Genomic DNA, 14166 nt, shown 5'->3' on the forward strand with positions numbered 1-14166 from the left:
TTGATGAAGGATTAACCCTGTACTGCCAGCTGCTACTGTAAGACTTGATGAAGGATTAACCCTGTACTGCCAGCTGCTACTGTAAGACTTGATGAAGGATTAACCCTGTACTGCCAGCTGCTACTGTAAGACTTGATGAAGGATTAACCCCGTACTGCCAGCTGCTACTGTAAAACTTGATGAAGGATTAACCCCGTACTGCCAGCTGCTACTGTAAGACTTGATGAAGGATTAACCCCGTACTGCCAGCTGGTACTGTAAAACTTGATGAAGGATTAACCCTGTACTGCCAGCTGCTACTGTAAGACTTGATGAAGGATTAACCCTGTACTGCCAGCTGCTACTGTAAGACTTGATGAAGGATTAACCCTGTACTGCCAGCTGCTACTGTAAGACTTGATGAAGGATTAACCCTGTACTGCCAGCTGCTACTGTAAGACTTGATGAAGGATTAACCCTGTACTGTCAGCTGCTACTGTAAGACTTGATGAAGGATTAACCCTGTACTGCCAGCTGCTACTGTAAGACTTGATGAAGGATTAACCCTGTACTGCCAGCTGCTACTGTAAAACTTGATGAAGGTTTAACCCTGTACTGCCAGCTGCTACTGTAAGACCAGATGAAGGATTAACCCTGTACTGCCAGCTGCTACTGTAAGACTTGATGAAGGATTAACCCTGTACTGCCAGCTGCTACTGTAAGACTTGATGAAGGATTAACCCTGTACTGCCAGCTGCTACTGTAAGACTTGATGAAGGATTAACCCTGTACTGCCAGTTGCTACTGTAAGACTTGATGAAGGATTAACCCTGTACTGCCAGCTGCTACTGTAAGACTTGATGAAGGATTAACCCTGTACTGCCAGCTGCTACTGTAAGACTTGATGAAGGATTAACCCTGTACTGCCAGCTGCTACTGTAAGACTTGATGAAGGATTAACCCTGTACTGCCAGCTGCTACTGTAAGACTTGATGAAGGATTAACCCTGTACTGCCAGCTGCTACTGTAAGACTTGATGAAGGATTAACCCTGTACTGCCAGCTGCTACTGTAAGACTTGATGAAGGATTAACCCTGTACTGCCAGCTGCTACTGTAAGACTTGATGAAGGATTAACCCTGTACTGCCAGCTGCTACTGTAAGACTTGATGAAGGATTAACCCTGTACTGCCAGCTGCTACTGTAAAACCAGATGAAGGTTTAACCCTGTACTGCCAGCTGCTACTGTAAAACCAGATGAAGGATTAACCCCGTACTGCCAGCTGCTACTGTAAGACTTGATGAAGGATTAACCCCGTACTGCCAGCTGCTACTGTAAGACTTGATGAAGGATTAACCCTGTACTGCCAGCTGCTACTGTAAGACTTGATGAAGGATTAACCCTGTACTGCCAGCTGCTACTGTAGGACTTGATGAAGGATTAACCCTGTACTGCCAGCTGCTACTGTAAGACTTGATGAAGGATTAACCCTGTACTGCCAGCTGCTACTGTAAAACTTGATGAAGGATTAACCCTGTACTGCCAGCTGCTACTGTAAGACTTGATGAAGGATTAACCCTGTACTGCCAGCTGCTACTGTAAGACTTGATGAAGGATTAACCCTGTACTGCCAGCTGCTACTGTAAGACTTGATGAAGGATTAACCCTGTACTGCCAGCTGCTACTGTAAGACTTGATGAAGGATTAACCCCGTACTGCCAGCTGCTACTGTAAAACTTGATGAAGGATTAACCCCGTACTGCCAGCTGCTACTGTAAGACTTGATGAAGGATTAACCCCGTACTGCCAGCTGGTACTGTAAAACTTGATGAAGGATTAACCCCGTACTGCCAGCTGCTACTGTAAGACTTGATGAAGGATTAACCCCGTACTGCCAGCTGCTACTGTAAGACTTGATGAAGGATTAACCCCGTACTGCCAGCTGCTACTGTAAGACTTGATGAAGGATTAACCCTGTACTGCCAGCTGCTACTGTAAGACTTGATGAAGGATTAACCCTGTACTGCCAGCTGCTACTGTAAGACTTGATGAAGGATTAACCCTGTACTGCCAGCTGCTACTGTAAGACTTGATGAAGGATTAACCCTGTACTGCCAGCTGCTACTGTAAGACTTGATGAAGGATTAACCCTGTACTGCCAGCTGCTACTGTAAGACTTGATGAAGGATTAACCCTGTACTGCCAGCTGCTACTGTAAGACTTGATGAAGGATTAACCCCGTACTGCCAGCTGCTACTGTAAAACTTGATGAAGGATTAACCCCGTACTGCCAGCTGCTACTGTAAGACTTGATGAAGGATTAACCCCGTACTGCCAGCTGGTACTGTAAAACTTGATGAAGGATTAACCCCGTACTGCCAGCTGCTACTGTAAGACTTGATGAAGGATTAACCCCGTACTGCCAGCTGCTACTGTAAGACTTGATGAAGGATTAACCCCGTACTGCCAGCTGCTACTGTAAGACTTGATGAAGGATTAACCCTGTACTGCCAGCTGCTACTGTAAGACTTGATGAAGGATTAACCCTGTACTGCCAGCTGCTACTGTAAGACTTGATGAAGGATTAACCCTGTACTGCCAGCTGCTACTGTAAGACTTGATGAAGGATTAACCCTGTACTGCCAGCTGCTACTGTAAGACTTGATGAAGGATTAACCCTGTACTGCCAGCTGCTACTGTAAGACTTGATGAAGGATTAACCCTGTACTGCCAGCTGCTACTGTAAGACTTGATGAAGGATTAACCCTGTACTGCCAGCTGCTACTGTAAGACTTGATGAAGGATTAACCCTGTACTGCCAGCTGCTACTGTAAGACTTGATGAAGGATTAACCCTGTACTGCCAGCTGCTACTGTAAGACTTGATGAAGGATTAACCCTGTACTGCCAGCTGCTACTGTAAGACTTGATGAAGGATTAACCCTGTACTGCCAGCTGCTACTGTAAGACTTGATGAAGGATTAACCCTGTACTGCCAGCTGCTACTGTAAGACTTGATGAAGGATTAACCCTGTACTGCCAGCTGCTACTGTAAGACTTGATGAAGGATTAACCCTGTACTGCCAGCTGCTACTGTAAAACTTGATGAAGGTTTAACCCTGTACTGCCAGCTGCTACTGTAAGACCAGATGAAGGATTAACCCTGTACTGCCAGCTGCTACTGTAAGACTTGATGAAGGATTAACCCTGTACTGCCAGCTGCTACTGTAAGACTTGATGAAGGATTAACCCTGTACTGCCAGCTGCTACTGTAAGACTTGATGAAGGATTAACCCTGTACTGCCAGTTGCTACTGTAAGACTTGATGAAGGATTAACCCTGTACTGCCAGCTGCTACTGTAAGACTTGATGAAGGATTAACCCTGTACTGCCAGCTGCTACTGTAAAACCAGATGAAGGTTTAACCCTGTACTGCCAGCTGCTACTGTAAAACCAGATGAAGGATTAACCCCGTACTGCCAGCTGCTACTGTAAGACTTGATGAAGGATTAACCCCGTACTGCCAGCTGCTACTGTAAGACTTGATGAAGGATTAACCCTGTACTGCCAGCTGCTACTGTAAGACTTGATGAAGGATTAACCCTGTACTGCCAGCTGCTACTGTAGGACTTGATGAAGGATTAACCCTGTACTGCCAGCTGCTACTGTAAGACTTGATGAAGGATTAACCCTGTACTGCCAGCTGCTACTGTAAAACTTGATGAAGGATTAACCCTGTACTGCCAGCTGCTACTGTAAGACTTGATGAAGGATTAACCCTGTACTGCCAGCTGCTACTGTAAGACTTGATGAAGGATTAACCCTGTACTGCCAGCTGCTACTGTAAGACTTGATGAAGGATTAACCCTGTACTGCCAGCTGCTACTGTAAGACTTGATGAAGGATTAACCCCGTACTGCCAGCTGCTACTGTAAAACTTGATGAAGGATTAACCCCGTACTGCCAGCTGCTACTGTAAGACTTGATGAAGGATTAACCCCGTACTGCCAGCTGCTACTGTAAAACTTGATGAAGGATTAACCCCGTACTGCCAGCTGCTACTGTAAGACTTGATGAAGGATTAACCCCGTACTGCCAGCTGGTACTGTAAAACTTGATGAAGGATTAACCCCGTACTGCCAGCTGCTACTGTAAGACTTGATGAAGGATTAACCCCGTACTGCCAGCTGCTACTGTAAGACTTGATGAAGGATTAACCCCGTACTGCCAGCTGCTACTGTAAGACTTGATGAAGGATTAACCCTGTACTGCCAGCTGCTACTGTAAGACTTGATGAAGGATTAACCCTGTACTGCCAGCTGCTACTGTAAGACTTGATGAAGGATTAACCCTGTACTGCCAGCTGCTACTGTAAGACTTGATGAAGGATTAACCCTGTACTGCCAGCTGCTACTGTAAGACTTGATGAAGGATTAACCCTGTACTGCCAGCTGCTACTGTAAGACTTGATGAAGGATTAACCCTGTACTGCCAGCTGCTACTGTAAGACTTGATGAAGGATTAACCCTGTACTGCCAGCTGCTACTGTAAGACTTGATGAAGGATTAACCCTGTACTGCCAGCTGCTACTGTAAGACTTGATGAAGGATTAACCCTGTACTGCCAGCTGCTACTGTAAGACTTGATGAAGGATTAACCCTGTACTGCCAGCTGCTACTGTAAGACTTGATGAAGGATTAACCCTGTACTGCCAGCTGCTACTGTAAGACTTGATGAAGGATTAACCCTGTACTGCCAGCTGCTACTGTAAGACTTGATGAAGGATTAACCCTGTACTGCCAGCTGCTACTGTAAAACTTGATGAAGGTTTAACCCTGTACTGCCAGCTGCTACTGTAAGACCAGATGAAGGATTAACCCTGTACTGCCAGCTGCTACTGTAAGACTTGATGAAGGATTAACCCTGTACTGCCAGCTGCTACTGTAAGACTTGATGAAGGATTAACCCTGTACTGCCAGCTGCTACTGTAAGACTTGATGAAGGATTAACCCTGTACTGCCAGTTGCTACTGTAAGACTTGATGAAGGATTAACCCTGTACTGCCAGCTGCTACTGTAAGACTTGATGAAGGATTAACCCTGTACTGCCAGCTGCTACTGTAAGACTTGATGAAGGATTAACCCTGTACTGCCAGCTGCTACTGTAAGACTTGATGAAGGATTAACCCTGTACTGCCAGCTGCTACTGTAAGACTTGATGAAGGATTAACCCTGTACTGCCAGCTGCTACTGTAAGACTTGATGAAGGATTAACCCTGTACTGCCAGCTGCTACTGTAAGACTTGATGAAGGATTAACCCTGTACGTCACACCATCTGGTTGTTCATTACTACAAATATTTCAGACTATTTTTGGGGGAAGTTTTATGCTTTTTGATAATGTATTTATAATTGTATTGATAATGTATTAAATTTTTTAAATTTTTAAAAGACAGAATAGAACTTGAAACTAATGTTTAAGACCAACAACAGATTAAGGGGAACGTAGTACAAAGGACTCTTTTCATTCGAAAAATGAAAAGCTAACTGTCATTGTCCTAAAGTTCACGGCCCTCTCTATCAGATTAGGCTAGAATGGAGCGTCTCTGTGTCCACTGCCGGTGAATGTCAGTGGATCTGTTGGCCAAAACATTGTCCAAGGCCATTTTACATGTCTTTCATTGGGAATGTTGTTGCCCTGAGGCAAAAAGAAAAGTAGACCGACTGCACAATGTTGCCCTGAGGCCAAAAGAAAAGTAGCCCGACTGCACAATGTTGCCCTGAGGCTAAAAGAAAAGTAGCCCGACTGCACAATGTTGCCCTGAGGCTAAAAGAAAAGTAGCCCGACTGCACAATGTTGCCCTGAGGCTAAAAGAAAAGTAGCCCGACTGCACAATGTTGCCCTGAGGCTAAAAGAAAAGTAGCCCGAGTGCACAATGTTGCCCTGAGGCAAAAAGAAAAGTAGCCCGAGTGCACAATGTTGCCCTGAGGCTAAAAGAAAAGTAGCCCGACTGCACAATGTTGCCCTGAGGCAAAAAGAAAAGTAGCCCGATTGCACAATGTTGCCCTGAGGCAAAAAGAAAAGTAGCCCGATTGCACAATGTTGCCCTGAGGCAAAAGGAAAAGTAGCCCGATTGCACAATGTTGCCCTGAGGCAAAAAGAAAAGTAGCCCGATTGCACAATGTTGCCCTGAGGCAAAAAGAAAAGTAGCCCGATTGCACAATGTTGCCCTGAGGCTAAAAGAAAAGTAGCCCGATTGCACAATGTTGCCCTGAGGCAAAAAGAAAAGTAGCCCGATTGCACAATGTTGCCCTGAGGCAAAAAGAAAAGTAGCCCGATTGCACAATGTTGCCCTGAGGCAAAAGGAAAAGTAGCCCGATTGCACAATGTTGCCCTGAGGCAAAAAGAAAAGTAGCCCGATTGCACAATGTTGCCCTGAGGCAAAAGAAAAGTAGCCCGATTGCACAATGTTGCCCTGAGGCTAAAAAGAAAAGTAGCCCGATTGCACAATGTTGCCCTGAGGCAAAAAGAAAAGTAGCCCGATTGCACAATGTTGCCCTGAGGCAAAAAGAAAAGTAGCCCGACTGCACAATGTTGCCCTGAGGCTAAAAAAAGAACATTTCATTTTTTAAATAAATATAAAAACTAAAGTGTTTGAAACCTGTCAAATATTCTCCTTTAGAGGTTCCTACACAAGTACATGTTTTTATTGTCTCTATATAAACATGTAAAATAATTAAATGCATTGTCCCCTTCACTCACACCATGCCCTCAGCTCGCTCTGCTTCCTGAAAGAAGGTCCCGCCCCCAATTGATGTCATACCAACTTCTGCACCTCATTGGCTTGTTTACACACATGTCATCTCATATTGTCATGTGTATGGGGGTAAAAAGGTTGTGTGCAGTAGAGTGTTAAACAGAAAACACATTAAGGAAGATGTTATGAATCACATATTTTCAATGATTAACTTGAATCAGAAAATGATCTTAACCTGTCAAAAAATAATAATAATTTAAAAAAATGTAATACAAAATAATGATATATATATATATATATATCTTGGCTTTTTACAAGCAAACTAGACCCAAATGCAATGTGTGGAAGGACAATCCTGCTTGAACTGTACACACCAGAACACATTGAGGAATATTATTACCAGTGGAAAGGTACTAATTGTAGTAAACACACAGGTTGTATTTTAGTCAAATATACATGAAATAACACAGGAAATAAGGGAAAACAGCCAGTGAAATTCTCACAGAAAGAAACAGTTTGTTTTTCTCATCCAGCTCTGCTCATTCAGGCAGCTTCAGAAAGAAACCATGGGCCAGCAGCACCCAGTGGTGACAGACGAACAGGCCAAAAGCATCAGAAAGCAGGGCTCTGCTGTCCTCTAGTGGTGAGGTTGAGGTACTTACAGAAGTTGCCAGGAGGCTGGATGCTATGCCTGGTCAGAGAACACCATCCTACAGGGAATATGTCTCTGGAGTCAAACTGGCACCAGTAGTCGAAGGCCCCTCTCCAGCCGTCAAACATCACAAAGATCTCATCACCTAAAAATAAAGATTACAATAACAAACAGTAAGACGTAGCAGGAGATACATCAACCACACGACAAATAGGGAACAAAGGAACAATTGTTACAGTAAATAAAACACATTATAGCGTTACAGTTATGAAGTTGTCCTCCAAAGAGATGGGGTAAAGGTGGGTTAAATTAAAAAATATATTGTTACCTTTGACCTCTCCGATGGTTGCCGGGCAGATCAGGTAGGGGTTCTTCTTGTCAACTGCTTCTAGCTTCATCCCAGGTTTAAAGAGGTTCTGGGAGGGTTTGGAGGGTTCCTACACACAGAGAACTCTGTTAGTCCAGACCAGACAGATCTGTTTATATACAAACACACACAGAGAACTCTCTGTTAGTCCAGACCAGACAGATCTGTTTATATACAAACACACACAGAGAACTCTCTGTTAGTCCAGACCAGACAGATCTGTTTATAAACACACAGAGAACTCTCTGTTAGTCCAGACAGATCTGTTTATATACAAACACACACAGAGAACTCTCTGTTAGTCCAGACAGATCTGTATATATATACACACACACAGAGAACTCTGTTAGTCCAGACCAGACAGATCTGTTTATATACACACACAGAGAACTCTCTGTTAGTCCAGACCAGACAGATCTGTTTATATATACACACAGAGAAGTCTCTGTTGGTCCAGACAGATCTGTTTATATATACACACAGAGAAGTCTCTGTTAGTCCAGATCTGTTTATATACATACACAGAGAACTCTGTTAGTCCAGACCAGACAGATCTGTCTATATACACACAGAGAGAACTCTCTGTTAGTCCAGACCAGACAGATCTGTTTATATACACACACACACAGAGAACTCTCTGTTAGTCCAGACCAGACAGGTCTGTTTATAAACACACACAGAGAACTCTCTGTTAGTCCAGACCAGACAGGTCTGTTTATAAACACACACAGAGAACTCTGTTAGTCCAGACAGATCTGTTTATATACACAGACAGAGAACTCTCTGTTAGTCCAGACAGATCTGTTTATATACACACACAGAGAACTCTCTGTTAGTCCAGACAGATCTGTTTATATATACAGACAGAGGACTCTCTGTTAGTCCAGACAGATCTGTTTATATACACAGACAGAGAACTCTCTGTTAGTCCAGACAGATCTGTTTATATACACACACAGAGAACTCTCTGTTAGTCCAGACAGATCTGTTTATATATACAGACAGAGAACTCTCTGTTAGTCCAGACAGATCTGTTTATATATACACAATCACAGAGAACTCTCTGTTAGTCCAGACCAGACAGATCTGTTTATATACACACACAGACAACTCTCTGTTAGTCCAGACAGATCTGTTTATATATACAGACAGAGAACTCTCTGTTAGTCCAGACAGATCTGTTTATATATACACACACACAGAGAACTCTCTGTTAGTCCAGACCAGACAGATCTGTTAGTCCAGACCAGACAGATCTATTTATATACACACAGAGAACTCTCTGTTAGTCCAGACCAGACAGATCTGTTAGTCCAGACCAGACAGATCTGTTTATATACACACACAGAGAACTCTGTTAGTCCAGACAGATCTGTTTATATATACAGACAGAGAACTCTCTGTTAGTCCAGACAGATCTGTTTATATATACACACACACAGAGAACTCTCTGTTAGTCCAGACCAGACAGATCTGTTAGTCCAGACCAGACAGATCTGTTTATATACACACACAGAGAACTCTGTTAGTCCAGACAGATCTGTTTATATATACAGACAGAGAACTCTCTGTTAGTCCAGACAGATCTGTTTATATATACACACACACAGAGAACTCTCTGTTAGTCCAGACAGATCTGTTTATATATACACACACACAGAGAACTCTCTGTTAGTCCAGACAGATCTGTTTATATATACACACACACACAGAGAACTCTCTGTTAGTCCAGACCAGACAGATCTGTTAGTCCAGACCAGACAGATGTGTTTATATACACACACGTAAATCATTGATCAGTAAATCAATACAGTACAGCTTTAAGGTCCAATGTGAAATGTTCCATTTTTCTTCCTTGACCTTTTTAAAAGCTGTGGCTGGTGCCATCTCTGCTCCAGTCAGGGTTCTCAGGAGGAACATAGGCCACGAGGAGGCATTCATTCTGAAGCCTAAAGACTCAAAGAAAAAGTTCAAGATTTAGGGTATTATTGCTGCTTTATTGCTGATATAAGCAAGTGCAACACTTTATAATGTCTTATTAACATATGATATGTTATAATGTGTTATAATATGTTACGCTATAATGTTACGTTACAATAAATAAAGATCATTTGTAAAAATACAAATAACTTCACAGATCTTCATTGTAAAGGGTTTAAACACTGTTTCCCATGCTTGTTCAATGAACCATAAACAATTAATGAACATGCACCTGTGGAACGGTCGTTAAGACACTAACAGCTTACAGACGGTAGACAATTAAGGTCACAGTTATGAAAACTTAGGACACTAAAGAGGCCTTTCTACTGACTCTGAAAAACACCAAAAGAAAGCTGCCCAGGGTCTCTGCTCATCTGCGTGAACGTGTCTTAGACATGCTGCAAAGAGGCATGAGGACTGCAGATGTGGCCAGGGCAATGAATTGCAATGTCTGTACTGTGAGACACCTAAGACAGCGCTACAGGGAGACAGGACGGACAGCTGATTGTCCAGTGGCAGACCATGTATAACAACACCTGCACAGGATCGGTACATCCGAACATCACACCTGCAGGACAGGTACAGGATGGCAACAACAACTGCCCAAGTTACACCAGGAACGCACAATCCCTCCATCAGTGCTCGGACTGTCCGCAATAGGCTGAGAGAGGCTGGACTGAGGCCTGTTGTAAGGCAGGTCCTCACCAGACATCAACGGCAACAAAGTCGCCTATGGGCACAAACCCACTGTCGCTGAACCAGACAGGACTGGCAAAAAGTGCTCTTCACTGATGAGTCGCGGTTTTGTATCACCAGGGGTGACGGTCGGATTCACGTTTATCGTCGAAGGAATGAGCGTTACACTGAGGCCCGTACTCTGCTCGTTCTGTGCGTGATTTCCTGCAAGACAAGAATGTCAGTGTTCTGCCATGGTCAGCGAAGAGCCTGGATCTTAATCCCATTGAGCACGTCTGGGACCTGTTGGATCGGAGGGTGAGGGCTAGGGCCATTCCCCCCAGAAATGTCCTGGAACTTGCAGGTGTCTTGGTGGAAGAGTGGGGTAACATCTCACAGCAAGAATGGGCAAATCTGGTGCAGTCCATGAGGAGGAGATGCACTGCAGTACTTAATGCAGCTGGTGGCCACACCAGATACCGACTGTTACTTTTGATTTTGACCTCCCCTTTGCTCAGGGACACATTATTCCAATTCTGTTAGTCACATGTCTGTGGAACTTGTTCAGTTTATGTCTCAGTTGTTGAATCTTGTTATGTTCATACAAATATTTACATTTGCTGAAAATAAATGCAGTTGACAGTGAGTGGACGTATATGTTATGCTATAATGTGCTATAATGTGTTACACTATAATGTGTTATAATATGTTACGCTATAATGTGCTATAATGTATTATGCTATGTGTTATAATGTGTTATGTGTTATGTTATAATGTGTTATGCTATAATATGTTATAATGTGTTATGTGTTATAATGTGTTATGCTATAATATGTTATAATGTGTTATGTGTTATAATGTGTTATGCTATAATATGTTATAATGTGTTATGTGTTGTGTTATAGTGTGTTATAATGTGTTATGTTATAGTGTGTTATAATGTGTTATGTTATAATGTGTTATGTTATAATGTGTTATAATGTGTTATAATGTGTTATAATGTGTTATGATGTGTTATGTTATAATGTGTTATGTTATAATGTGTTATAATGTGTTATAATATGTTATGTTATAATATAATATGTTATAATGTGTTATAATGCGATAATATGTTATAACATTATATTATTTATTTCTATGTTATAATGTGTTATGATGTGTTATGTGTTATGTTATAGTGTGTTATGTGTTATAATGTGTTATAATGTGTTATGCTATAATATGTTATAATGTTTTATAATGTGTTATATTATAATGTGTTATAATGTGTTATGTTATAATGTGTTATAATGTGTTATAATGTGTTATAATGTGTTATGTTATAATGTGTTATAATGTGTTATAATGTGTTATGTTATCATGTGTTATAATGTGTTATAATGTGTTATGTTATAATGTGTTATAATGTGTTATGTTATAATGTGTTATAATGTGTTATAATGTGTTATAATGTGTTATGTTATAATGTGTTATAATGTGTTGTGTTATAATGTGTTATAATGTGTTATGTTATAATGTGTTATAATGTGTTATGTTATCATGTGTTATCATGTGTTATAATGTGTTATAATATGCTATAATGTGTTATGCTATAATGTGTTATAATATGTTATAATGTGTTATAATGTGTTATAATGTGTTATAATGTGTTATAATGTGTTATAATATGTTATAATGTGTTATGTTATAATGTGTTATGTTATAATATGTTATGTTATGTTATAATGTGTTATAATGTGTTATAATGTGTTATAATGTGTTATAATGTGTTATAATGTGTTATAATATGTTATAATGTGTTATGATATAATGTGTTATAATATGTTATAATGTGTTATAATGTGTTATAATGTGTTATAATGTGTTATAATGTGTTATAATATGTTATAATGTGTTATGATATAATGTGTTATAATATGTTATGTTATGTTATAATGTGTTATAATGTGTTATAATATGTTATAATGTGTTATAATGTGTTATAATGTGTTATAATGTGTTATAATATGTTATAATGTGTTATAATGTGTTATAATGTGTTATGATATAATGTGTTATAATATGTTATGTTATGTTATAATGTGTTATAATGTGTTATAATATGTTATAATGTGTTATAATGTGTTATATGTTATAATGTGTTATAATGTGTTATGTTATAATGTGTTATAATGTGTTATGTTATAATGTGTTATAATGTGTTATAATATGTTATAATGTGTTATAATGTGTTATGTTATAATGTGTTATAATGTGTTATGTTATAATGTGTTATAATGTGTTATGTTATAATGTGTTATAATGTGTTATAATATGTTATAATGTGTTATAATGTGTTATATGTTATAATGTGTTATAATGTGTTATGTTAATGTGTTATAATGTGTTATGTTATAATGTGTTATAATGTGTTATAATATGTTATAATGTGTTATAATGTGTTATGTTATAATGTGTTATAATGTGTTATGTTATAATGTGTTATAATGTGTTATAATGTGTTATAATGTGTTATAATGTGTTGTGTTATAATGTGTTGTGTTATAATGTGTTATAATGTGTTATGTTATAATGTGTTATAATGTGTTATGTTATCATGTGTTATCATGTGTTATAATGTGTTATAATATGCTATAATGTGTTATGCTATAATGTGTTATAATGTGTTATAATGTGTTATAATGTGTTATAGTGTGTTATAATGTGTTATAATGTGTTATAATGTGTTATAATGTGTTATAATATGTTATGTTATGTTATAATGTGTTATAATGTGTTATAATGTGTTATAATATGTTATAATGTGTTATGTGTTATAATGTGTTATAATATGTTATAATGTGTTATGATATAATGTGTTATAATATGTTATGTTATGTTATAATGCGTTATAATGTGTTATAATGTGTTATAATATGTTATAATGTGTTATAATGTGTTATAATATGTTATAATGTGTTATGTTATAATGTGTTATAATATGTTATAATGTTTTATAATGTGTTGTGTTATAATGTGTTATAATGTGTTATAATATGTTATAATATGTTATAATGTGTTATGTTATAATGTGTTATAATGTGTTATAATGTGTTATAATGTGTTATAATGTGTTATAATGTGTTATAATGTGTTATGTTATAATGTGTTATAATATGTTATGTTATAATGCGATAATATGTTATAACATTATATTATTTATTTCTATGTAGCACATTTCAGGATATAGTGCAGCCTTTACCCTATTGGCTGGATGTATAATAAACTGTCATATCTCTCTATGTAGCCTTACCCAGAGGTGGCTGTAACATGTCATATCTCTCTATGTAGCCTTACCCAGCAGGTGGCTGTAACATGTCATATCTCTCTATGTAGCCTTACCCAGCAGGTCCCTATAGGCTGGATGTATAATAAACTGTCATATCTCTCTATGTAGCCTTACCCAGCAGGTCCCTATAGGCTGGATGTATAATAAACGGTCATATCTCTCTATGTAGCCTTACCCAGCAGGTCCCTATAGGCTGGATGTATAATAAACTGTCATATCTCTCTATGTAGCCTTACCCAGAGGTGGCTGTAGCATGTCTCCTCTCCTCTCACAGGCTGGATGTATAATAAACTGTCATATCTCTCTATGTAGCCTTACCCAGAGGTGGCTGTAACATGTCATATCTCTCTATGTAGCCTTACCCAGAGGTGGCTGTAACATGTCTCCTCTCCTCTCACAGGTCCCTATAGGCTGGATGTATAATAAACTG

General features: G+C 39.4%; 1 protein-coding gene across 2 annotated transcripts in view; it reads right to left on the reverse strand.

The window, feature by feature from the left end:
* LOC109878220 (sex comb on midleg-like protein 2) overlaps window positions 1-14166 on the reverse strand; it is a 64511-nt gene that overhangs the window by 36903 nt on the left and 13442 nt on the right. For both annotated transcript variants that reach the window (XM_031813382.1, XM_031813381.1), the window contains exons 6-8: window positions 9614-9702; window positions 7715-7823; window positions 7397-7531 (exon numbers count right to left, since the gene is read on the reverse strand). In XM_031813382.1, the coding sequence (XP_031669242.1) occupies window positions 7397-7531; window positions 7715-7823; window positions 9614-9702 (333 nt within the window). The remainder of the gene's footprint in view (window positions 1-7396; window positions 7532-7714; window positions 7824-9613; window positions 9703-14166) is intronic.

Source organism: Oncorhynchus kisutch, unplaced genomic scaffold (assembly GCF_002021735.2).
Source record: "Oncorhynchus kisutch isolate 150728-3 unplaced genomic scaffold, Okis_V2 Okis05a-Okis16b_hom, whole genome shotgun sequence".
Classification (NCBI taxonomy): Eukaryota; Metazoa; Chordata; class Actinopteri; order Salmoniformes; family Salmonidae; genus Oncorhynchus; species Oncorhynchus kisutch.